The 25623-nt window shown below is 41.4% G+C and overlaps 2 protein-coding genes across 2 annotated transcripts in view; one reads left to right on the top strand and one right to left on the bottom strand.

The window, feature by feature from the left end:
* The window catches only part of ranbp3b (RAN binding protein 3b), a 325996-nt gene that overhangs the window by 276817 nt on the left and 23556 nt on the right, over window positions 1-25623 (bottom strand). The window lies entirely within an intron of this gene.
* Window positions 1-25623, top strand: part of slc1a6 (solute carrier family 1 member 6) — a 106614-nt gene that overhangs the window by 72353 nt on the left and 8638 nt on the right. Inside the window, exons 6-8 of the mRNA XM_073068590.1 lie at window positions 10554-10864; window positions 19013-19246; window positions 19436-19630. Of these exons, the coding sequence (XP_072924691.1) occupies window positions 10554-10864; window positions 19013-19246; window positions 19436-19630 (740 nt within the window). The remainder of the gene's footprint in view (window positions 1-10553; window positions 10865-19012; window positions 19247-19435; window positions 19631-25623) is intronic.

The raw sequence follows: 25623 nt of genomic DNA, 5'->3' as shown, positions 1-25623 counted from the left end.
TGGGGCAGATGGGCTGATGACAACAGTATGTTGGCACCATGTTAGAATAAGTCCATCCCATGCATTTGAAAGTGATACATCACCTTGTTCTGAGAACTGGTCACTGCTGTGTTTGTTATTAGAAAATAGAACAGTACAGCACAGGAACAGGCCATTCAGCCCACAAAGTTGTGTCAAACCAGCTAAAAAGCACATCAAAAGCAACCAAGCACTAATCCCTCCTACCCACACATATGTACATTTCCTTCCATCTTCCTTACATCATGTGCCTATCTAGATTTATCTTAAAAGCCTGCAATGTAGTTGGCTCTACCACCAACCAGGCAGCTCATTCTAGGCAATCACAACTGAGTAAAAAGCTTACCCCGCTCACCTTCAAAGCATGCCCTCCGATATTAGATATTTCATCTCTGGGAAACATGTTCCCTGTATACTCTATCTATGACTCACATAATCTTATAAACCTCTAGCCTCTGCCACTTCAGAGAAAACAATCCAACTTTATCCAGCCTCTCATGACAGCACACGCCCTCTAAACCAGACAGCATCCTGGTAAACTTCTTCTGCACCCTCTCCAAAGCCTCAGCATTCTTCCTATAGTGGGTGACCACAACAGTATGCAGTACTCCAGGTGTGGCCTAACCAGCGTTTTATATAGCTGCAACATAAACTTTTGACTTTTGAACTCAATGCCTCTATTAATAAAAGCAAGCATTCCATGAGCCTTCTTAACCACTGTATCAACCTGTGTAGCCACTTTCAAAGAGCAATGAACTTGGATCCCAAGATCTCTCTGCTCAGCAACAATATTAAGGATTTCGCCTTTAATAGTGTAGTGCCACCTTGGATTTGCTCTACTGGGGTGCAACACCTCATGTTTATCTGGGATAAACTCCATCTGCTCACATCTGTATCTGATCTATATTGCGCTGTATTCTTTGCCAGTCTTCTACACCAGCCACAACTCCACCAATCTTGGTATCTTCCATAAACTTACTAATCCACCCATCTACATTTTTATCCAGGGTCAATAACATACATCACAAATAGACAAATAGCAGAGGCCCCAGCACAGATCCTTGTGGAACACCTCTAATTACAGGCCTCCTGTTTGAATAAGCCCCTTCAACCATTACCCTCTGTCTTCTAGAAGATTAGACTCCCATGAGGGACAAAATCCATGTAGACAATATCTACTGCACCACTCTCATCTGTCTCTCTCAACACCTTGTCAATAAACTCAATCAAGTTGGTAGGACACAATGTGCCCTTCACAAAGCCTCTCACTAATTTGGCCAAGAGTTTCCAAATGCTCATAAATCCTAAACCTAAGAATTTTTTCCAGCAATTTCCCTACAACTGACATGAGACTCACCCGTCTGTAGTTCCCAGGATGTTTCCTTGTTCCCTTCTTAGAGATACAACATTAGCCACTTGCCAGTCCTCCAGGACCTTGCCTGTGGCTAGAGAGGATACAAAGATACTGGTCAAGGTCCCAATAATCTTGTCTCCTGCCTCCTTCAATAACCTGGGGATAATTTCATCAGGCCTTGGGGACTTATCCACCTTAATACTCATTAGGAGGACATTTCCTCCTCCTCGACTTCTAAATGCCCTCACATATTTATACACTCAGAACTGATCTCCTGGTCCTCCTATCCTTTTCCTTGGTTAATACTGAAGTAAGATGCTCATTATGTACCTCACTCCCATTCTCCACATCCAAGCAAATATTTCACCACTTTATTGTTAAGTGGCCCCCCCTTGCTCTCAATGTATGTCCAGAATGTCTTGGGATTCACCTTCATCCTACTTGCCAAGGACTTTTCATGGTCCCTCCTGGCTTTCCTAATTCCCTTCTTTAGTTCCTTTCTGGCTTCTTTATACTCCTCACAAGCTCCTTTTGATCCTAACTTCTGAAGCTTTATATACTTTCCCTTTTTATACTTTGTTTACGTTTCCTTTTTCTTCTTGATTAATTTCATCACTTCTCTGGACATCCATGGTTCTCTTACCTTTCCATCCCCGCCCTTCCTTCTAACAGGAACATACCCCTCCTGTACTCGGTGCAATTGATCTTTCAATACCCTCCACATGTCTGATGTGGACTTGCCAGAAAAAAGAAGTTCCCAATTAATTCTTCTTGGTTCCTGCCTAATACCCTCATAATTTGCCCTACTCCAATTTAAAACTCTCCTGCAAGGACCATTGCTATCCTTATCTAAATCGCTATTCTGAAAGTTAAGGAGTTGTGGTCACTGTTCCCTAACAGCTCACCCTCTGAAAGGTCAGTCCCTGACCAGGCTCATTACCCAACACCAGATAAAATGTGGCCCCTCCTCTCATTGGACCATCCACTTAATGATCTAAGAAACCTTTCTGGATACACTTAACAAATTCTGCCCCATCTAAACTCTTTGCACTAAGAAGGTTCCAGTTTATATGAGGGAAGTTGAAATCCCCCATGACAACAACTGTATTATTTTTACAAATTTCCTAAATCTGATTACATATCTGTTCCTCCATATCCTTCTGGCTAATTGTGGGGGGAGGGGGGGGTCTGTAGTACAGTCCTATCAGTGTGATTGTATCCTTCCTATTCCTGAGTTCTACCCAAATGTACTCAGTGTCTGACCCCTCAATTTGTCTCCAATGAGTACAGCTGTGATATTGTCCCTGATCAGCAGTGTAGCTTCCCCCCCCCCCTTTTGTTTACCTCCTTGTCTATTTTTTCTAAAACTTCGACAACCTGGTACATTAATCACCCATTCCTTTCTATCTCGCAACCAAGTTTTGGTAATGGCTACAACATCGTAATTCTATGTACTGATCCATGTTCTAAGTTCATCACCCTTATCCATAATACTCCTAGCATTAAAATATACACACTTCAAACTATGCAAACCATCATACCTGTTATTTTGGTTTTGCCTTCCCATACTCTGCCTGACATCTACCTTCTGGTCTGATCCTTCCCTTATTGACTCATGGTGCATGCTGTCGGACTGTTGTTCCTTTGGTGAATTGGTCTAAAATCCAACCGCTTCACTACTTCTGAGTGGTGGCAAATTTACTGTGTCTGAGATCATGCATGCTCTTCATTTTCTCATGTTGTCTTGTCTGAAAATTTCTCGCTAGGTCCAGGAAGTGAGATTGGAGAAGGGAGGAAAGAATGGGCAGGCTTGTTCCAGTCTCTGGCCCATTGACAACTCAGATGGACTGCAGACATTCAGGAGGGGTGTCGAGTGACAAGCTAACAGTGTTTTGTAGAGTCTTTTGCCTTCAGTAGGAGACTCTTAACAGTTTGCAATGCTCTTTCCACTTCTCCATTTACTTGTGGTTACTGTGGACTGCTTGTCTGGTGTTTGAACTCATGGTTCCTAGCAAAGGCTTTGAATTCTGAGCAGCAGAGTTGTGGACCATTGTTTGACACGTGTCTTTGGTATTCCATGGTGAGCAAATACAACTTTCAAGTGTTGTATAACTGCTGCTGAGGCTGTGGGGGACAGCTTGGACACTTCAACATTCCATGATAGTAATCCACAATGAATAGATAGTTGTCTCTTTTCAGCTTGAAAATGTCTGTGCCTGCAATTTGCCATGGGAAGTCTGGGAATTCTGTGGGACACAGAGCTTCAACATGATTTTTGTGCAGTTTTCTGCATGCTTCATGTTGCTTTACATAATCTCCCAGCTGTGTGCTCAGCCAGGCCACCACACAGATTGTCTTGCTTTTAGACAACATTTTTTGATGCCTTGATGTCCTTGATGCATTTGACTGATGATTTTGGCATGCATAGAAGCAGGAATGATGAGTCTAGAGAACTTTAGCAGCAAGCCAGCAAGAATGGTGAGCATATCTCTCTCAGGCCAGTAAGGTCTGAGTTTGTGAGCTCCTTTTGGAACAGCTGGCCATCCATGCTCACAGTATTGCATGACCTTGCTGCAAATTTGGTCCTTTTACAACTCAGTGCAAATTTCATCTAGTGTGTGCAGAGGAGATTTACAAGGATGTTGCCTGGATTGGGGAGCATGCCTTATGAGAATAGGTTGAGTGTACTTGGCCTTTTCTCCTTGGAGCAACAGAGGATGAGAGGTAACCTGATAGAGGTGTACAAGATAATGAGAGGCATTGATCGTGTGGATAGTCAGAGGCTTTTCCCCAGAGCTAAAATGGTAGCAGAAGAGGGCATAGTTTTAAAGTGCTTGGAAATAGGTACAGAGGAGATGCTAGGGGTAAGTTTTTTACGCGTAGAGTGGTGAGTGCATGGAATGGGCTGCTGGTGGAGGTATAAACAATAGGGTCTTTTAAGAGACTCCTGGATGGTTACATGGAGCTTAGAAAAATAGAAGGCTATGGGTAAAGCCTAAGTAGATTTCAGATACGGACGTGTTCGGCACAGCGTTGTGGGCCGTAGGGCCTGTATTGTGCTGTAGGTTTTCTATGTTTCTATGTTACTCTGTGATGCAGGAAAGCTTTCACATATCTGAGCTTAGCAGATGTTGGTATCTTCCATGAGGGATGAGTCAGCTTCCGTCCACTCACTTTCCTCGACGGAGTATCTGGTGTTGTGAAAGATTTGCTGGGGGCGTTTTCAGTGTCATAACAGTATCACATCAGCCTCATTCTGAATCTTTGCAGATGTGGAAATCTAAGCGTTTCAAGCTGAGGAGGCTGACAAGAGTCTTGTGGTCTCTTTCAAGTAGAATTTAGTGCCTATCAGGTAGCAGCTGAAGCCTTTACAAGCCCACATGAGAGCCAGCATCTCCTTTTCAATTTGGGTGTAACGTTGTTCAGTAGGAGTCAGTGCTCATGATGCATACACACTGGTTTCCACACACCACTGCAGTATTGCATGAGCACTCCCCCAGGCCAAAGGAAAAGCATCTGCTGAGACCTTGGTTGCTTTGTTGAATCAAAGAATAACAGTGTTGGCAGAGAGATAAGCTCTGCTTTAAGTGATGAGAATGACTTCTCCTGTAGTACATCCCAGGTCCAAACATTTCTCTGAGAGAGGAGGTCACATAGTGTCATTGTTTTCTCTGCCAAATCGGGAATGAACTTTCCCAGCTGGTTTACCAGGCCAACGAAACTGCTGATCTCTGATACATTAGTAAGTTGTTCCACATTCCGAATTCCTGCCAGTTTATCTGAATCTTGTTTCACTCCCTCTGAGAACAGTTGGTGGCCTCAGATCTTTACCTCTAACTTTGCAAATTTATATTTCTTTTTGTTCAGGGTGATTCTAGCCTGTTTCAGTTTCTGCAAGGCAACTTCCACTCTTATGTCATGTTCCTCACTTGAGCCTCCAAAGATGAGTATATTGTCCATGTGGCAGGCTACTCCTTTCAGTTCCTCCAAAATTTGGTTCATCCTCATCTGAAAGAGTTCAGGGGTTGGTGAGATGCCAAAAGGGAGTCTCTTGAAGCCATAACATCCATTTGGTGTGATAAAGGTGCTAAATATATCTGCCAGAACTTTGCTCCACCCAGCATACCCAATATGTACTCAACAGAGAGCAGAATAAACTTCTCCCACTTCACTTCATTATTTAATTTTGTTAGATCAACACAGATCCTTACTAGTTTGGGAACAGGAACAATGCTCACACATCAGTCTGTAAGTCCATTCACTTTTGTTATGATGTCAAGTGTCTCCATTCTCTCAAGATCAGCTTTGACTTTGTTCATCAATATGACCAGTTATGCCTCGCTGTGGTCAGAGTAGAGTATCATTCCTGACCTCAGTTGGATAAGATACTCTTCTTTCAGTACCCCCAGGCCTGTGAACAATTTTGGGTACTTCTGCCACTGAACATTGTTTAGTGAATCCAACCTTGCAATGAGGTTCAGCTGCTCAATGGTATATCATCCCAATAGTGGTGAGAAAGATTCTGAACAACATGGGCATCTTCTTTTAACTGTTTCTCATTTTTAAGAAGGGAAGAAGTAAACATACCTTTCACACTGAGCTTACATTTCCTTGGTCCCTTAGAGTACTTTCTTTATTGTGTTTAGCATAATACCCGTTTTCTTCAGCGGTTTTGTGAACAGATATTCGGGATGGCTGTGACGTCTGCTACAGTGTCCATTTTGAATGTCATTGCATCATTTTGCAACTAAACTGCAGTACACCAACATTGTCTGTCTGAATCCAGAACCCCAATAAGGAAAGCTCTCTCTTCACCTGAATCATGGTCTCCTTTGACCTTCTGAAGAACTGTTTTTGAGTGACACTGGTTTTTATAATGGCTAACTCTATTGCATTGGTGGCATTTCACTTCTTTTGCTGGACAGAGCTCTTCGACGTGGAATGGAGACTTGCCACATCTCCTGCAGTTAGACATTTGACCTGCTCTTTGTTTCACTTGTCTGCTTTGTTTGAGCTGAGCTCGCCTGTCCCCTTCTAGCTTCTAGCTTTACCTCAGCATCATTTTCATGCCTGAGTTCTGCCTGTTGCTGATGAACATTCTCACTCAGCCTGACCAGAGTAATAGCTTTCTCTAGTGTGAGATTTGCCTGCAACTGAAGTCTCAGAGGTGTCTAGTAGCCCAACAATAATCTTATCTCTAATGAACTCATTTCTCAGATTTGCATATGCACAGTTGTCTAACACTGATTAAATCATTTACACTTTCATCCGGCTCATGTTTTCTGGAGTTGAACTTTGCCCTCTCATTTCACTTTCCTGTGAAATATTCTTTGAATTTGTCCCGCACTGTTTTGTACTGCTTTTTCCTGAGCTTCTGTCAGTCCTAATCCACCCATGATGTCATCTGCTTTGTCACCCATGCAATATATCAGTGTGCTTCCTTGGTGCTCTTCTGAAGCTTGATTGAGATTGCTTGCAACCCTAAATCTCTCAAAGTGTATGAGCTATCTCTTAAAGGCCATTGGTTTAGAGAAATCAAATGACTCGGGGGAGGCCTTTATTAGGTAGGTACTTGTAGGTACTGCAGGTCTTTGCTCCATTTTCCTGTTTGTTTAATATCTTATTTATTTGGACTACAAAAGTCTTCTTTTCTCTGGCTGAGAGTTTGACTGACTTCTCTGCTGTGTCTGTATCTCTGTGCACTTCCCCAGGCTAGGGATTACTACAATCCCTACACTTTTGGGTGTAGCTCAAAGGCACTGCCTAGCAACCCTGGCCCTTACTCAGCTCCTGCCTCATGGTGCATACAATTAGCAGCTAGCTTGGGCAGTTTAGGTTGATACGTCTCTGGATATTTTTCATAGATAAATGCGAACAAGAACAGTCTTACTGTAGATTCTTTCTGGTTGGGGATCTCATTTGGTCTGTAGCACCAAGTCATGAGCAATCAACCACTTCTGACACCATGTTGTGATCGTTATTGAGGAATAATGCAAAACATACCAGGACACCAGCATGCAGGGTACTCAACTGAACTTTACTGATAACCCTGCTTGAACAGTAAGTGAACTCTTCCCATGTTGAAGTGGCTAACTCAGTGGCACAGGAATAACACTACTAACTACCACTGCAGTCACCTCCTGCCCATCATGCCTCATTCAGCCCAGGGGCATAATGTCAAAACATCTGAGTTCCCATTTTATGATAGTAAGTGATGTTCACCTCTGTCCATGATGGTCCTCATCTTTCAGGTCTCAGATTTCACATTGAGACATGGAAATTTCTTGAGAATGACTTGTTCTAAGGTTGGATGGCCATTGCACATCAGCTGGTAGTCATGTTTTAATGCATCATAATTAATAATGAAGGGGTTTGCACCAGATTTTGGTGCAGTGATTCACAGTTGTGTCAAATTAAGATTAACCAAAATAAAAGCAGAATTAGGACCTGACATGATATATTCTCTTTAGAAAACATTAAACCTGACTCACATGGCCGCTATGAGAAAGCCAAAAGATGGGGTGGAGGGGAGACCAGAAATTAGAGCAGGAAGAAGAAAGATGTGCCAGTAGAGGAGTTTAGGAGTCCAATGAGCTAGGTTCTGCATGCTTTGAAGTAGCTCAGTTGTGCACCAGGGCCCAAGATGCTGCTCCATAGCAATCATCAGGGTCTTGGTGTTGCCTATCAGTAGGAGAAGGAGAACCAGAGGCGTGGGCTAGTAATACAAGTTCCCCTTGAGACATGGAGCAGGCTGTTTATGGATTTCAGTTCGGCATTCAACACTGTTGTCTCACAGACTTTGCAGAACAAACTTTTTTGGTCTAAATGCACCACTGTGCAACTGAGTGATGGCCTTCCTAATCAGCAGACCTCAGATAGTCAGGATGCACAACTGCTTCTCCCTCCTCATCTTCCTCAGCGTGGGTGCCCCCCAGGGCTGTGCACTGAGCCCACTGCTGTACGCTCTGCTCACACATGACTGTATGACCAAACACACAAGTAATCACCTTGTCAAGTTCACTGATGACACAACAGTAATGGGGCTCATCACCAACAACGGTGAACCGGCCTACAGAGAGGAGATGGAAGAGCTTGAGGCCTGGCACCAGGCAAATAGCATCTTCTTCAATGTCATCAAGACAAATTAAACAGTTATTAACTTCAGGAGAACCTGCACCACTCACACCCCTCTTTACATCAGCAGCACAGCAGTGGGAACTATGAACAGTTTGAAACTCCTGGGAGTGCACATCTCAAACAACTTCTCTTGATCCCAGGACACATCATACACAATCAGGAAAGCTCACCAACACCTCTACTTTCTGAGGAGAGCTGAAGAGAGCAGGACTTTGCACATCTATATTCACATCACTCTACAGAATGTGTTTTAATTGTGTTTATGTGCTTCAGTTCCATTCCCCCCTCCTTATTTACCTGTGGCACTGAAACATATTCCCCCAAACATCCCCATCAACTCCTCTCTTGATTCTGCTTTGATTCTAGTTTTTCAGGAGTACACCATGCTACGTCTTTTGGGTTTTGACAAGTGCTCACAGCAGATGGTGAATAGGCAACTGATAACTATGTCAATGAACAATCCAGCTTAACTTCAGCATACCTTGGCATTATTACCTTTAAACCATCAACAACTTGTCTTTTGAATTACCTGCACTGAGCAGGAAAATATTATATAGTGTCAAAGTTCAAAGTTCATTTACTATCCAATATGTATGCAGTATACAATCCTAAAATCCATTTTCCTGCAGACAGACACAAAAAACAAAGGAACACAATGGAGCCCATTCAAAGAAAACATCAAATATCTAATGTGCAAAACAAAGAACAAATCACGGAAACAACAAAAACAAGTGGATAAAAACATGCATTAAACACACTATCAAAATGTAAATCACAGGTTCCAATAGCAGCAGAATCATTTTTGAAAGAAGGTGTAGAAGAAGAAGAAAAAGAAGTAGTTTTGTAAACTCTCTGAAGGGCATCGTCTTTGTTCATGTTGTTCGCTGGTGCTATCTTCCTCCATGGTGGGGATATGGTGAATGGTTTTGGAAGACATAAGCGATCCAGAACAATGCTTGACAATATGCTTAGCAAATGTAACATTAGCATTAATTTCCAGAAGACTAGGATATAAAAGCAAGGATGTAATGCTGAGGCTTAAAAAGGCATTGGTCAGATCATATTTGGAGTACTGTGAGCAGTTTTGGGCCCTATATTTAAGAAAGGATGTGCTGGCATTGTAGAGGGTCCAAAGGAGGTTTATGAGAATGATCCCAGGAATGAACGTATAATGCCTCTGGGCCTGTACTTGTCAGAGTTTCAAAAAATGAAGGAGGGGTCTCACTGAAACCTCCTAAGTATTGAAAGGCCTAGAAAGAGTGGATGTGAATAAGATGTTTACAATAGTGGGAGAGTCTAGGACCGGAGAGCAGAGTCAGAATAGAAGAAAGTCCCTTTAGAACAGAGTTGAGGATGAATTTCTTTAGTTAGAGGGTGGTGAAGTTAGAGTATGTTGGTGACTGAAGAATGGTGACACTTTGGGCTGCACCCAGCACATATTAGGACTGTGTAGGTCATTGATGCAAATGATGTACTTCACTGTATGTTTCGATGTTTTGATGTACATCTGACAAACAAATCTTTAATTTTTTCCTTTTCAAACATATAACTTCATGGTGTGGCTTCATACAGAGGACTAAACAGGAATGACAACAGGATTTTTATGTAATAGAAGGTCTAGCATTCAACTTCAGAAACATCCTTAAAAAATTAAGGGTCTTTCATGTATCCAGTCAAACAAGACAGTGAAATATGAATTAAAGTTGTGTTCTAGTCAACTTAATCAACTATTTTTGATGACGCAGCCTCTTTGTTTATTGATTCATACTCCAGCCATATTGGAAACAAGTCCTGGAAGAATTAATATCAATTCAGGTCTAATACTATAAAAAATAGATTAGGTAAGAATATTAAAGGTTAAGTAACTCAGCAACAACCAAAATATGGATGGATTTTATTTTGAATGATTGATGAACAGCTGCCAGGAGTTTCATGATAAACCACACTTTCTGTGTTCCAGCATAAAAATAAGGTATATATGGAAAAAGTTGGTGAATATAAGTCTGAGAATGATAACAATCTTATCTTTGTTTTAATTTTACAGTATAAAACAAATTATAACACGCGGCAAATCCTGAAATCAACATCACCATCCATCAATCTTACAACCATCACTGAACCATCCATAATTGACAATGTCACCGATGCTGTCAAAAAGCTGCAGGAAATGATGGTTTCTGAGGAGGTTATTCCTGTTGCTGGTTCGTCCAATGCAGTGAATGCACTGGGACTTGTTGTCTTTGCTATTGGTTTTGGTCTTGTCATCGGCAACATGAAACAACAAGGCCGGGCATTGAAGGAATTTTTTGACAGCCTTAATGAAGCCATCATGAGACTGGTCGCAATTATAATCTGGTATGTTTTAAGAAAGTCATCTTTATATTTCGTACTGTCTTTCAAACCTCAGGACATCTCAAACCATTTAACAACCACAGAACTAGTTTATATTGGTTATAATAGTTTATACTAGTTAATCACTGTTGTAATATTAGAAAACACAGTGAACAACTTACACACAAGAAGCTTCCACAAGTAAGAACATCAGGATGAAATGCCATTTCATCATGGTTGATCAATTTCCCTTTCACTCCATTCTCGTGCTTTTTTCCTGTAACCTTTTATGCCCTAACTAATCAAGAACCTCCACCTTAAATGCACCTAATGACCTGACCTCCACAGATGCCTGTGGCAATGAATTCCACAGATTCACCACCCTCTGACTTCCTCATCTCTATTCTAAATGGACATTCCACTATTCTGAGGCTGACTCTTCTACCATAGGAAATATTTTCTACAAATCCACTCTGTTGAGGCCTTTCAACATCTGATAGGTTTCGATGCTTCCCCCGCCCCCCTCCCCGACATTTTTCTAAATTCCAGTGAGTTAAGGCCCAGGGCCATTAATTGCTTCATATACAATGAGCCTTTTATTCCCAGAATCATTCTCGTGAACTCCTTCTGAACCCTCTCCAATGTGAGCATATCTTTTCTTAAATAAGGGGCTCAAAACGGCTCAGTACTCCAAGTGAGTTCTCACCAGTGCCTTATAAAGCCTCAGTATTACATCCTTGCTGTCATATTCTAGTCCACTCGAAATGAATGCTAACATTACAGTTGTCTTCTGCACCACTGACTCAACTTGCAGTTTATAAAATGGTCTACACTTTTATTCCTTCTACCAAAGTGCAAGACCATGCACTTCCTGACTTATTCCATCTTGCTCCTTCTTTGCCCATTCTCCTAATCTATGTCCTTCTGCAACCTCCCTGTTTCCTCAACACTATTTACCCCTCAAAGCCTTCAGTCTATCATCCAAATCATTGACATATAACATAAAAAGCGGTCTCAAAATTGACCCTGCTGAACAGCACCAGTATTCAGCAGCCAATCAGATAAAGCTTCCTTTATTCCCACTCTTTACCCCCTGTCAATCAGTCAATGCTCTATCCATGCTAGTATCTTTCCTGTGATACCATGGGCTCTTATTAAGCAGCCTCACATATGGCACCTTGTCAAAGGCCCTCTGAAAATCCAAGTACACATCCAACATCCAGTTTTTCCTTTGTCTATCCTGCTTGTTATTTCCTCAATGAACTCCAGAAGATTTACCAGGGAAGATTTTCCCTTAAGGGCATCGTGCTGACTTTCACCCATTTTATCACGTGGCTCCAAGTACCCCGAAGCCTCACCTTAACAATCGACTCCAACATCTTCCTAACCATTGAGGTGAGGCTAACTGGCCTATAATTTCCTTTCTTCTGCCTCCCTCCCTTCTTGAAGAGTGGAGTGACATTTGCAATTTTTCAGTCCTCTAGAACCATTCCAGAATCCTGTGATTCTTGAAAAATCATTACTAATGCTTCCACAATCTTTCAGCTACCTTTTTCAGAGCCATGGGGTGTCGACCTTCTGGTCCAGATAATTTACATACCTTAAGACCTTTCAGTTTCCCAAACACCTTCTCCCTAGTAATAGCAACTGTACTCACTTTCTCCCCGACACTCTCGAACTTCTGGTATACTGCCAGTGTCTTCCACAGTGAAGACTGTTGCAAAGTACTTATTCAGTTCACCCCCATTACTACCTCTCCAGCATCATTTTCCAGCGATCTAATAGCTACTCTCGCCTCTCTTTTACTCTTCACATATCCGAAAAATACTTTTAATATCCCCTTATATATTGCTGGCTAGCTTACAGTTGTATTTAACCCCCCCCCCCATGGATTTTTAGTTGCCTTCTGGTGTTTTTTAAAAGTTTCCTCTGACTTCCAACTAATGTTTGCTCTATCATCTGCCCTCTCTTTTGCCTTTATGTTGGCTTTGACTTCACTTGTTAGCCACAGTTGCATCATCCTGCCTTCTTCTTTGTGATGTATCTATCCTGTGTCTTCCAAATTGCTGCCAGAAACTCCAGCCATTGGTGCTCTGCCATCATTCCTGCTCGTGTCTCCTTCCAATCAACTTTTGCCAGCTCCTCTCTCGTGCCTCTGTAGTTCCCTCTACTCCACTGTAATTCTGATGCATCTGACTTTAGCTTTCCCTCTCAATGGGGAGGGGATCTCATTCTTTGGAATGCAGAAGTTAAGGATTTTTCAGATTTATTTTACTTTTATGTTTTTAATGAATTCTATGTGTTTGAATGACTTGTTTAAACTCGTGAATCACTTACATCATTCTCAATCATTACTAAATATCTCCACATGGTGAAAACATTAAAAACTTCAGCTTTGCCAGAAATCAAAGTTAAACTCCCAGCTTTATTCAGTGGCTCCAAGTTTTGTTCTTGCTGTCCAAATTGACTAGGTTTACTTAAGGCTTTTCTATCCCCCTTTTGTTGTTGCTAAATAGCTACATTGTATATTCCTTCAATCTATTATTCAGCAAGAACTATAATGTCGTCATTAGAACCATTCCTTAAGGACTCTGAAAGTCCTTGCCATGGTTACATTTTGTCGAATTGGGTGAGCTAGTAACTGTTTATTGAGCAAAAAGAAAACAACAGAATATTTCAGATGAGAAAATAAAGTCTAAGAACAAAAATAAATTTGTAATAAGGTATTTATTTTAAAAACATCTAAGCATGAAGAAAAGGATCAAGAGAAGAATGATGTAATGGCACCACCCAAATATTTATGAACTTCTGTATGTTCAATAGCAGTTGCAAAGATCCAGCAAGCATATCCTGTTTCTGTTTGCCAAGTCTTCTTAGAATTTAGTCTGAAGGACATTCTTTCAATATTCAAGATGTGAGAAATATTCCAGCTCAGAATTGGAATCAGGTTTATTGTCATTGAATTACATTAATTGAAATGCGTTGCTTTGCAGCAGCAGTACCATCCACAGACATAAAATTACTATAAATTACAACTTAAGTGATAGTGCAGAAGGAGGAATAATGAGGTAGTGTTCATGGACTGTTAAGAAATCTGATGGCAGAGGGGAAGAAGCTGTTTCTGAATTGTTAAATGCGGGTCTTCAGGCTGAATTTGATCAAACAAAGCAGAATGGAAGTAAAAGGATAAACCTTTGAAATATTTTGTACATATAAAAGTTCCAGAGAGCTATGGAACTCGTGCTTTAGTTACTCTGCTTACTTGAGATCATTTCTATAGTTGGAACACCCTGTGTCCCTCAGGTACAATTGGGAAAGGCCAATTTTACTAAACTGAGAGAGAATTTAGAATGACTAGAAACGGCGAGAAGTTAAGTCAGTGTCAGAACTGTTGTGGGAATTCAAGGCATCAGAATGAATAAGTTCCAAAGAAAAAGGATGAAGGACACAACCACCAAACCTCGAAGTGTCAGTATTCTAGGAATGAAAAGACAGCTTTCTGGGCAGTGAGGAAACAGGAATTTTGGGGAGTGGGCAGGCCACTAGAATTCATGCCAGGTTTGTATCAGCTGTACTGAATAAGGAACCAACCTGGAGGAAAAATATATAGCCCAGTCTTGTTCCTATTTCTTATTTTTTAAAGGCTCATGCCAAACTGAGAACACTGCAGAAAGCCTCAAAAAACATAGAAAGTACAAGGGTGTAGAAAAAAAAGGGTTGGTCGAGAAAGGAAATGAAAACAAAAATAAAGGCAAATAAAATCAAGGAAAACTGAAGAAGTTTTATAACTACATTACAAGCATGGGAATAACCAAGTCAAAATTAGGACTCATAAAAGGACTCACAAAAAGGCAACCTGTACATAAAAGCAGAAGACAAACAGTGCACCTTTACAAAAGATAGGCACAATGCAGGCATTGTAGTTAGAAGAAATATGAAATATTGGATAAGAATAACAGAACTGGAGAGAAATAATATAAAAGTCTAGCAGAATTAGTTCTTACTCTCAATAATTTCTCCTTTGGCTCCTCCCACTTCCTCCAAACCAAGGGTGTAGCCATGGGCACCCGTATGGGTCCCAGTTATGCCTGCCTTTTTGTTGGCTTTGTGGAACAGTCCATGTTCCAAGTCTATACCGGTATCCATCCCCCTCTTTTCCTTCGCTACATCAACGACTGCATTGGCGCTGCCTCTTGCACGCATGCTGAGCTCGTCAACTTCATTAACTTTGCCTCCAACTTTCACCCTGCCCTCAAATTTACCTGGTCCATTTCCGACACCTCCCTCCCCTTTCTTGATCTTTCTGTCTCCATCTCTGGAGACGGCCTATCTACTGATATCTACTATAAGCCTACAGACTCTCACAGCTACCTGGACTATTCCTCTTCTCACCCTGTCTCTTGCAAAAAGGCTATCCCCTTCTCACAATTCCTCCGTCTCCGCCGCATCTGCTCTCAGGATGAGGCTTTTCATTCCAGGACGAAGGAGATGTCTTCCTTTTTTAAACAAAGGGGCTTCCCTTCATCCACCATCAACTCTGCTCTCAAATGCATTTCTCCTATTTCCCGCACATCTGCCCTCACCCCATCCACCCGCCACCCCACTCGGGATAGGGTTCCCCTTGTCCTTACCTACCACCCCACCAGCCTCCAGGTCCAACGTATAATTCAACGTAACTTCCGCCACCTCCAACGGGATCCCACTACCAAACACATTTTTCCCTCCCCTCCCCTTTCTGCTTTTCGGAGGGATCGCTCCCTACGCGACTCCCTTGTCCACTCGTCCCCCCCATCTCCTTCCTGACACTTATCCTTGTAAACGGAACAAGTGCTACACCTGCCCTTACACTTCCTCCCTCACCACCATTCAGGGCCCCAGACAGTCCTTCCAGGTGAGGCGACACTTCACCTGTGAGTCAGCTGGTGTGGTATACTGCGTCCGGTGCTCCTGGTGTGGCCTTTTATATATTGGTGAGACCCGATGCAAGACTGGGAGACCATTTCGCTGAACACCTATGCTCGGTCTGCCAGAAAAAGCAGGATCTCCCAGTGGCCACACATTTTAATTCCACGTCCCATTCCCATTCTGATATGTCTATCCATGGCCTCCTCTATTGTCAAAATGAATCTAAACTCAGGTTGGAGGAACAACACCTTATATACCGGCTGGGTAGCCTCCAACCTGATGGCATGAACATTGACTTCTCTAACTTCCGTTAATGCCCCTCTTCCCCTTCTTACCCTATCCCTGACATATTTAGTTGTTTGCCTGTTCTCCATCTCCCTCTGGTGCTCCCCCCCCCCCCCACCTTTCTTTCTCCTGCGGCCTCCCATCCCATGATCCTTTCCCTTCTCCAGCTTTGTATCACTTTCACCAATCACCTTTCCAGCTCTTAGCTTCATCCCACCCCCTGCAGTCTTCTCCTATCATTTAGCATTTCCCCCTCCCCCCACTACTTTCAAATCTCTTACTATCTTTCCTTTCGGTTAGTCCTGACAAAGGGTCTCGGCCCGAAACATCAACAGCGCTTCTCCCTATAGATGCTGCCTGGCCTGCTGTGTTCCACCAGCATTTTGTGTGTGTTGTTGTTTGAATTTCCAGCATCTGCAGATTTCCTCGTGTTTGCTAATATAAAAGTTGATGGTTTTATATAGAACTCTATCAAGTAACGTTAATACATATAGAAATAGTTGAGGCTTAAGCCATCATTCTTACATCTACGGTGATGAACTACTTTGAGAGTTTGATTATGGCTAGAATCAACTCCTGCCTCAGCAAGGACCTGGACCCACTGCAGTTTGCCTATTGCTACAGTAGGTCTATGGCAGATGCAATCTCAATGGCTCTTCACACAGCCTTAGACCACCTGGACTATAAACACCTATGTCAGGATAATATTTGTTGACTATAGCTCAACATTTAGTACCATCATTCCCACAGTCCTGATCGATAAGCTTAAGAACTTGGGCCCCTGTACCTCCCTCTACAATTGGATCCTTGACTCCCTAACTGGAAGACTATAATCTGTGCAGATTGGTTATAATATCTCTTCCCCGATGACAGTCAACACTGGCGCACCTCAGGGGTGTGGGCTTAGCCCATTGCTCTACTCTCTCTGTACCCATGAATCTGTGGCTAGATATAGCTCAAATGCGATCTTTAAATTTGCTAATGATACAACCATTGTTGGCAGAATCTCAAATGGGGACAAGAGGGCATACAGGAGCAAGATATACCAGCTAGTTGAGCGGTGTAGTAGCAACAACCTTACACTCAACATCAGTAAGACCAAAAAGCTGATTGTGGGCTTCAGGAAGGGTAAGAGAAGAGAACATGAACCAATCCTCATAGAGGGATCAGAAGTGCAGCGTGTGAGCAAGTTCAAGTTCCTGGGTGTCAAGATCTCTGAGGTTCTAACCTGGTCCCAACATATAAAAGCAGCTACAAAAAAGGCAAGGGAGTGGCTATATTTCATTAGAAGTTTGAAGAGATTTTGTTTGTCACCTAAAACATTTGAAAACTTCTACAAATATACAGCAGGGAGCATTCTGACAGGCTGTATCACTGTCTGGTATGGGCGGGGGGGTGCTACTGCACAGGATTGAAAGAAGCTACAGAAAGTTGTGAAGTTAGTCAGCTCCATCTTGGGTACTAGCCTCCATAGTACCCAAGACATCTTTGTGGAGCGCTGCCCGTGAAAGGCAGTGTCCATTATTCAGGATTCCCAGCACTCAGGACATGTCCTTTTCTCACTGTTGCCATAAGGAAGGAGGTACAGAAGCTTGAAGGCACACACTCAGTGATTCAGGAACAGCTTCTTCCCCTCTGCCATCCGATTCCTAAATGGACAGTGAACCCATGAACACTACCTCACTTTTTAAAATATTATTTTTGCACTATTTTTAATTTAACTATCTAATATACATATAATTGATTTACTTATATTGCATTGTACTGCTGCCGCTAAGTCAATAAATTTCACAACATATGCCGGTGATATTAAATCCGATTCTGAATCTGATCATTCTCAATCCTCTCTTGCTACAGGCGTGGTCTATTACTAACACAGAATCACTATTTATAAGAGAAAATGGGATCAACCAGTAACTAAAACATATTCAGTCTAACCTCAGCAGTGGGTAGATAATTGGGCAATTTTCTGAGGGACAGAATTAATCTAAGGGAAAGTGCCAAATTAGTTCAAAAATTGGCTTGGTGACAGACAAAATGACCCTGTAAAATACAGGGATTTATATCTGTCACTTGTACTCTTTTTCTTAATGGGAACCTGCTTGTTCTTATCCCTTGAATGCCTTTCTGACAATTATGACACTGATTTATCTTCAAGTTTCCAGCTTTTCAAAATCATTTCTCTGTTTAGTAAATAGTTACTAGATATTTTGGTGACCACATGGAGTTTCATAAGACCATAAGACATATAGGAGCAGAATTAGGCCATTCAGCCTATCAAGTCTTCTCCACCATTCCATCATGGCTGATTTAATATCCCTCTCAACCCCAGTCTCCTGCCTTCACCCCATAACCTTTGATGCCCCTACTACTGAAAAACTTACAAACCTCTGCTTTAAATATTTGGCCTCCACAGCTATCTGTGACAATTGATTCCACAGATTAACCACCCACTGGCTAAAGAAATTCCCCCTCATCTCTGCACAGGGCTCAAAGTGATTTTTGTCTCATGTATTAGTGAACCAAGTTTGGAAGTGAGCAGTATGAAGTATGCTAATGACACAATAAGTGATCATAAGGTTGACAACAGGAAAGAAAACTGTAGAATGCTAAAGTTATTGAAAGACTAATCATATATATAGAAATATGGCAAATAGAATTTCCTTCGTGCTGCTTTTTGCTTTGCATTGGCATCCTTTACAGAACGAAGCATACGTACAGCATGCTGTGCCCAGTCTACATTAATGTCATGATCCTGATTTGCATATTATTGCTTAACTCAAATGGATTTTCATGTGATTCAGTTGGGGTCCCTTCCTAAAGTTCTGTTCACCAAAGCAGGAACAGTAATGGGGTTGGAAACATCCTCTTATTATTTGGGAAATACACATGAAAATTATGTCTTCTTTACATAACAAACTATTAAAAACTTGTTTGGGATGCGGTATTACTAAACTGAAGCAAGTGTGTTTTCTATTTCAGGTATGCACCTATAGGCATCCTCTTCTTGATAGCAGGCAAAATCGTTGAGATGAAAGATCTAAGTGTGATGGGCGGACAACTGGGAATGTACACTGTGACGGTTATAATCGGACTGCTAATCCATGCACTTGTTGTCCTGCCACTTCTTTATTTTATAGTCACACGCAAGAATCCCTGGATTTTTATTGGTGGAATATTGCAGGCATTGATTACTGCCCTGGGTACTTCATCCAGGTAAGACAGGCTATCCTGTTGCCATGATGCCACTATTATCTTTGCCAGTTGATATTGTATCATCAGGACAACCATTGCTTCCTACTCATTTTCTCTCATTCCATCCCTCTATCCTCTTACCATAATTTCTCTTTTCCTCCATATCTCTTGCCGGTGCATGAAATATATTTAATCTATTTATTGTTGCAGCTCAGCAACTCTCCCAATCACCTTCAAATGTCTAGAAGAAAATAATGGTGTGGACAAACGTGTTACTCGCTTCGTCCTACCTGTTGGAGCCACTATTAACATGGATGGCACAGCACTCTATGAGGCCTTGGCCGCAATCTTCATTGCACAGGTCAACAACTATGATCTCAACTTTGGACAAATCATCACCATCAGGTAGAGTATGAGAAAAGAATTTGATTTGCTCATCTTTACATTGAACATACCATTCATTCTTCTATACTACTCCTTGTACTGCTTGTAATTAAGAAAAATTAAACTTGCCACATTGTTTAGCAACAATAGAGAGGAAAATTTTTCTTATCTAATGTATCATTTGATGAGGAATGAAGACAAGTGGAAAAGAACTGACAAGGAAGTTCAATGATATTTGAACCATATAGATGAAATAAGGAACACTAGATGTTTGTGTGAAGTTAACATACGTGGACATGTTTTATCAAGCTCATCTCAAGAGATTCTAGGTTTTGTGCAGAAACCAAATCATTCTAAATAATGTAGATTATTGAGGGTGCTGCACATATCTTGGGTCTCTGGGTTATTCTACTTTATCTTCACCAGTTCTGTTGTATCTTCTCCACCTCTTACCGCAAACTCTGCTTCATCTTTGAGCAGTGAACCAGTTCTTACCTACCACTGGGTCTTTCTTGGATGACCTTTCTTATTTCAGGCAACATTCCTCAACTTCACTCTCTCTGCATTAAGTACTTTGCCATGGAAAATTGCATGGACTCAGCTGTGTTGGCAGTTTGTGGGCTATCTGCTCCAGACTGACTCAGGCCCACTCCCCTACTACTTCCACTTTCGTATTGATAACTGTTCTTGTTCCAGTCTGGAGTATTACCTAGTATTGCTTTTATTTCTATATATCATTCATTTTTATATTATCCAATGTTGACTTTCAGTGACCCTTACCCTGATGATCAGGTTTTCACTGGTGTTTATTAAAAGTTCACAGTTATGTCAACACTTTATTCATTTTTAGGAATGTGGGTGTCACTGGCAAGACTGGCATTTATTGCCCATTTCTAAATACTGTTGCAAAGTCTACTGATTGCAATCCTTCAGTTGAAAATATTCTCAGAATGCTGTTTGCTAGGGATTTTAGGGACCAAGCAACAATGAAAGTACACCAATATTTACTTCTAAATCAGGATAATGTGTGATCTCAGGGGAACTTGTAAGTAACCCCTGTTAGGCTGGTCTAGTGGATTAAGTCACATTGGATCCATAGTGAGTTGGTAAACTGGATATAAATCTGTCTTGGTCATAGAAATAGGTAGTAGTGGCAGAGGAGTGCTTTTTCTGACTAGAGGTTTTTGATCAGCTGTGTTCAGCAAGGATCAATGCTGAGACCTGTGTTATTTGTAAATGACTTGGATGAAAATTGAGTGGTCAGATTGGTAACAGACCACGTGGAAATTGTGGATTGGGAAGAATGCTGTCAAAGGATACAGTAGGATATAGTCAGTTGGAAATTTGGGCAGGGAATTGGCAGATGGAGTTTAATCTGGACAAGTGTGACATAATGCATTTTAGGAGTTCAATTCGATATGGTTCGTATTCTGCATGGAGTTTGGTGACCAGTGGTGTTACACAGTGGTGTTCTGGGACCCCTCCTCTTTGTGATTTTTATAAATGACCTGGATGAAGAAATAGAAGGGTGGGTTAGTAAGTTTGCTAATGACACAAAGGTTGGGGTGTTGTGGATAGTTTGGAGGGTTATCAGAGGTTACAGCGGGACATCGATAGGATGCAGAACTGGGCTAAGAAGTGTCAGATGGACTTCAACCCACATAAGTATGAAGTGGTTCATTTAGGTAGGTCAAATTTGAAGTCAGAATATAATATTAATGGTAAGACTTTTGGCAGTATGGAGGATCTGAGCGATCTTGGGGTTCGTGTCCTTAGAACAGTCAAAGATACTGCACAGGTTGACAGTGTTGGTAAGAAGGCATATGGTATGTTGGCATTTATCAACCATGGGATTGAGTTCAAGAGCTGTGAGGTGATGTTACAGCTATACAAGACCTTGGTCAGACCCCACTTGGAGTACTGTGTTCAGTTCTGGTCACCTCACTATAGGAAGGATGTGGATACTATAGAGAGAATGCAGGGGAGATTTACAAGGATATTGCCTGGATTAGAGGGTATACCTTATGAGAATAGATTGAGTGAACTTGGCCTTTTCTCCTGGAAGCAAATACAATAGGGTCTTTTAAGAGCCTCTTAGATAGGTACATGGAACTTAGAAAAATAAAGGGCTATGCGGTAGGGAAATTCTAGGCAGTTTCTAGAGTAGGTTACATGGTTGGCACAACATTGTGGGCAGAAGGGCCTGTAATGTGCTGTGTTCAATGTTCTAGTTGCAAGACAAAGTATACAGAAAATTATCCTAATATTAGTAATAGGGACTTTGCTGTTATAATGGAAGTATCTAGACAGAGTCAACATGGATTTATAAAATTGAAATCACCCTTGACAAATCTGTTAGAATATTTTGTGGTTGTAATTTGCAGGATAGATAACAGCAAACTTGTGGTTTAGGAAGCCTTCCATTACATGCCACACTTGAAATTATTAAGCAACATTAGCCTGCACAATATTGGAAGTAGTATACTGCCATGGATTGAGACATAAAGCAGAGAGTAGATTTTTGGATTGGGAGGCTGTGATCAGGGAAGGCTCCAGGAATCAGTACCAGGACCCCGCTCTTCACAATCCATATCAACAATTTGGACAATGGGATCAATGTGATATATTGTAGTTCACTGATAATCCAGAACTATGTGAGTTATGAGGATGCAGAGATGCTTCAGGGGTATAACTAGATTAGGAGAATTAGTAAGGACATGACAAATTGGTATCTGAATGATGTTAGATTAAGAAAAAGGAAGATACAATGACACCTAGATATCTTTATACAACAGTTGCTGAAAACAACCATTCAGGTGCAGAAAACTATTTGGAAAGCAATTAATATTATACTTCATTACAAGTGTATTTGAGTACAGGAGTAAGGATGTCTTGCACAGCTGTATAGAGCATCCCGATGTGAGTAAGGACAAGATGCGGGTGCAAGGAGTCTAATTCCTGGGGTGTCAGGTCTGATGTATGAGAAGAGATTGGATTGATTTTTCCAACATTCACCTGATAGTGAATACCTGTGCACCCAGCCAGAAATCTATAAACTTCTAACAGAACTAGACATACTAGATGCAGGAAGGTTCCCACTGGCTGGAGAGTCAAGAATCTGATGTCACAGCCTAAAGTAATGGGATAAACCATTTAGAACCAAGATTAGGAGAAATTGATTCACCAGAAAGAGGTGACTGTGTGCCAGCCTGTACAATAGAAGGTACTGGAGGTAAATTCATTAAATATATTACAGAAGGTTTCAATAGGTACATTTAATGTCAGGGAAATGTACACAATATACATACTGAAATTCTTTTTCTTCACAGACATCCACAAAAACAGAGGAGTGCCCCAAAATGATAGTTGAAACAGGATAAAAGTTAGGAGTCCTCGTACAAGACTCCCAATAGATTAATTTATAGGTTGAATCTTCAGTAAAGAAGGCAAATGCAGTGTTGGCATTTATTTCAAGAGGAATAGAGTATAAAAGCAAGGAGATAATGCTGAGCCTTTAAAAGACTCGAGTCAGGCAGCATTTGAAGTATTGTTGACAGTTTTTGGCCCCATTATATCTCAGAAAGGATGTGTTATTGGAGAGGGCCCAGAGGAAGTTCACTGGGATGATTCCACCAATGAAGGGGTTAACATATAAGGAGCATTTGGTAGCTTTGGGCTTATACTCACTGGAATTTAGAAGACTGCATGGGGATGTCACTGAAACCAACTGAACATTGAAAGGACTAGAAAGGGTGATTGTGGAGAGAATGTTTCCTATTGTGGGGGTTTCCAGAACTAGAGGGCACAGCCTCAAAACTGAGGGCCAACCTTTTAGAACAGAGGTAAGGAGGAATGTTTCTAGCCAGAGTGTAGTAAATCTGTAATTCTCCGCCACAGACTACATATGCCACAGGTCTCTGGGCATATTTAAGGCAGAAGGTGATGGTTTGCTGATTGGTCAGTATATCAAAGGATTTGGCAAGAAGGCAGGTGTATGGGGTTGAGTGGGATCCGTGGTCAGCCATGAAGAATGGCAGAGCAGACTTAATGGGCTGAATGGCCTAATTCTGTGCCTATGTCTTATGGTAACAGATGAAGTAACTAAAAATTATTGGACCTAGAGCACTCCCTTAAGGGAACCTTGCAACTATGACCTGGGGCTAGAATGACAGACCCCTAACAACTACAACCATCTTCCTTTCCAAACACTGGAGTGCTTTCCCCCGACGATCATCAAGGTCAGTTTTACCAGGGTTCCTTGATGCCATACTTGGTTAACGGCTTTGATGTCAAGAGTAATCACTATCACCTCTGAAATTAAACTCTTTGGTGCATGCTTGGACCAAAGCAGTGATAAGTCCTAATGGATCTCATGAAACATGAACTGAGCATTGTCTCTTTGCTGATGATTAGGAGAACACTGTCCAATTTGTCAGGTTAGTGCCTTCATCTTAGCTGTACTGGATCAGTTTGTCTAGAGGTATGACTAGTTCAGGAGCACTGGTCTTCAGGACCAGAGCCAAGGTCTTTTCAATTCCAATAACCTTTGCTATATTCAATGCTGTTGGCCATTTTTTAATTTGATGAAATGAATCAAATTACTTGAAGACTTGCACATGGATGAGAGAAAAATAGAAGGCTATGTGGGAGGAAATTGTTAGATTGATCTTGGAGTAGATTAAAGGACACCACAACATCATGGGCTGAAGGATCTGTACTTTGCTGTACTGTTTTATGTTCTATTTTCTATGTTGGTAGGAATCTTAGAAGGAAATTGACATGGGCCATTCATTCAGCATTTCTCACTGAATATGTTTGCAGATACTTCAGCTTCATTGTTAGCATTCATGTTAAGCTCTGATCTTACTGAGGATGGAGATGATCTTGGAGCTTCCGCCTCTAATTGTGAACAACTATTCACTTACAATTGTGGCAGGACTGCAAAGGTTTGATCTAATGCAATATGTTGGTCATGATTCATCAAATAGCATTGTCTATTGCATGCAACATTTGCAATTTAACATGCATGAAGTATACTGTTGCAACTTTACCACATTGGTACCTCATTTTTAAATAACTCTGGTTGTGCTCCCAGTATACTTTTCCTCACTGGTTAAATTTAAAGTTAAAATTATGAAAGGTATTGAAACCACAAGAGAAAACAGTGGGAGTTTGGTGGTCAATGCCAGAAATCAAGTTGCAACAATCTGGATGCAGTGATGTAACATGCATTCAAGGTCGTTGAATGTATCTTCAAATGCTACATCTGAGGAAATTTACCACAAGGCTCAGATATAGCTCAATGCTTCTCATCACCTTGAGTCACCTCCTACTAATCTAAGTCATTTAGGACTCATGCCTAACAAATGAATGATTCACCTGACCCTCACACACTTAGTACAACTGCAAGCCTTATACCCGTGGCTCACAACCTGAACACACACTGGCAGCTGTTCAGAAACGACAGAGATATCGATCAAACAAGTTACAGTCAGTGTCCACTTTATTAGGTACACCTGTTCATTAATACAAATATCTAATCATGCGGCAGAACTCAATGTGAACATGATCAAAAGGTTCAGTTGTTGTTCAGACTAAACATCAGGATGGGAAAGAAATGTGGCCTAAGTGACTTTGACCATAGAATGATTGTTGGTGCTAGATGGAGTGGTTTGAGTATCTCAGAAACTACTGATGTCCTGGGATTTTCAGACACAACAGTCACTAGAGCTTACAGAGAATATGGCAAAAAACAAAAAACATCCAGTGAGTGGCAGTTCTACAGGGAAAATGCCTTGTTAATGAGAGAGGTCAGACTAGTTCAAGCTGTAAGTAAGTTGATAGTAACTCGAATAATCACATATTACAACAGTGACGCACAGAACAGCATCTCTGAATGCACAATATGTTAAACCTTGAAGTGGATGGGGTACAGCAGCAGAAGACATGAATATATATTCAGTGGCCGCTTTATTAGGTACAGGAAGTATTAAGTGGCCACAGAGTGTATATGA

This window comes from Hemitrygon akajei, chromosome 16 (genome assembly GCF_048418815.1).
Source record: "Hemitrygon akajei chromosome 16, sHemAka1.3, whole genome shotgun sequence".
Taxonomy (NCBI): Eukaryota; Metazoa; Chordata; class Chondrichthyes; order Myliobatiformes; family Dasyatidae; genus Hemitrygon; species Hemitrygon akajei.
Note: the sequence above shows the minus strand (reverse complement) of the source record. Positions and strands in the feature narration are given on the sequence as shown.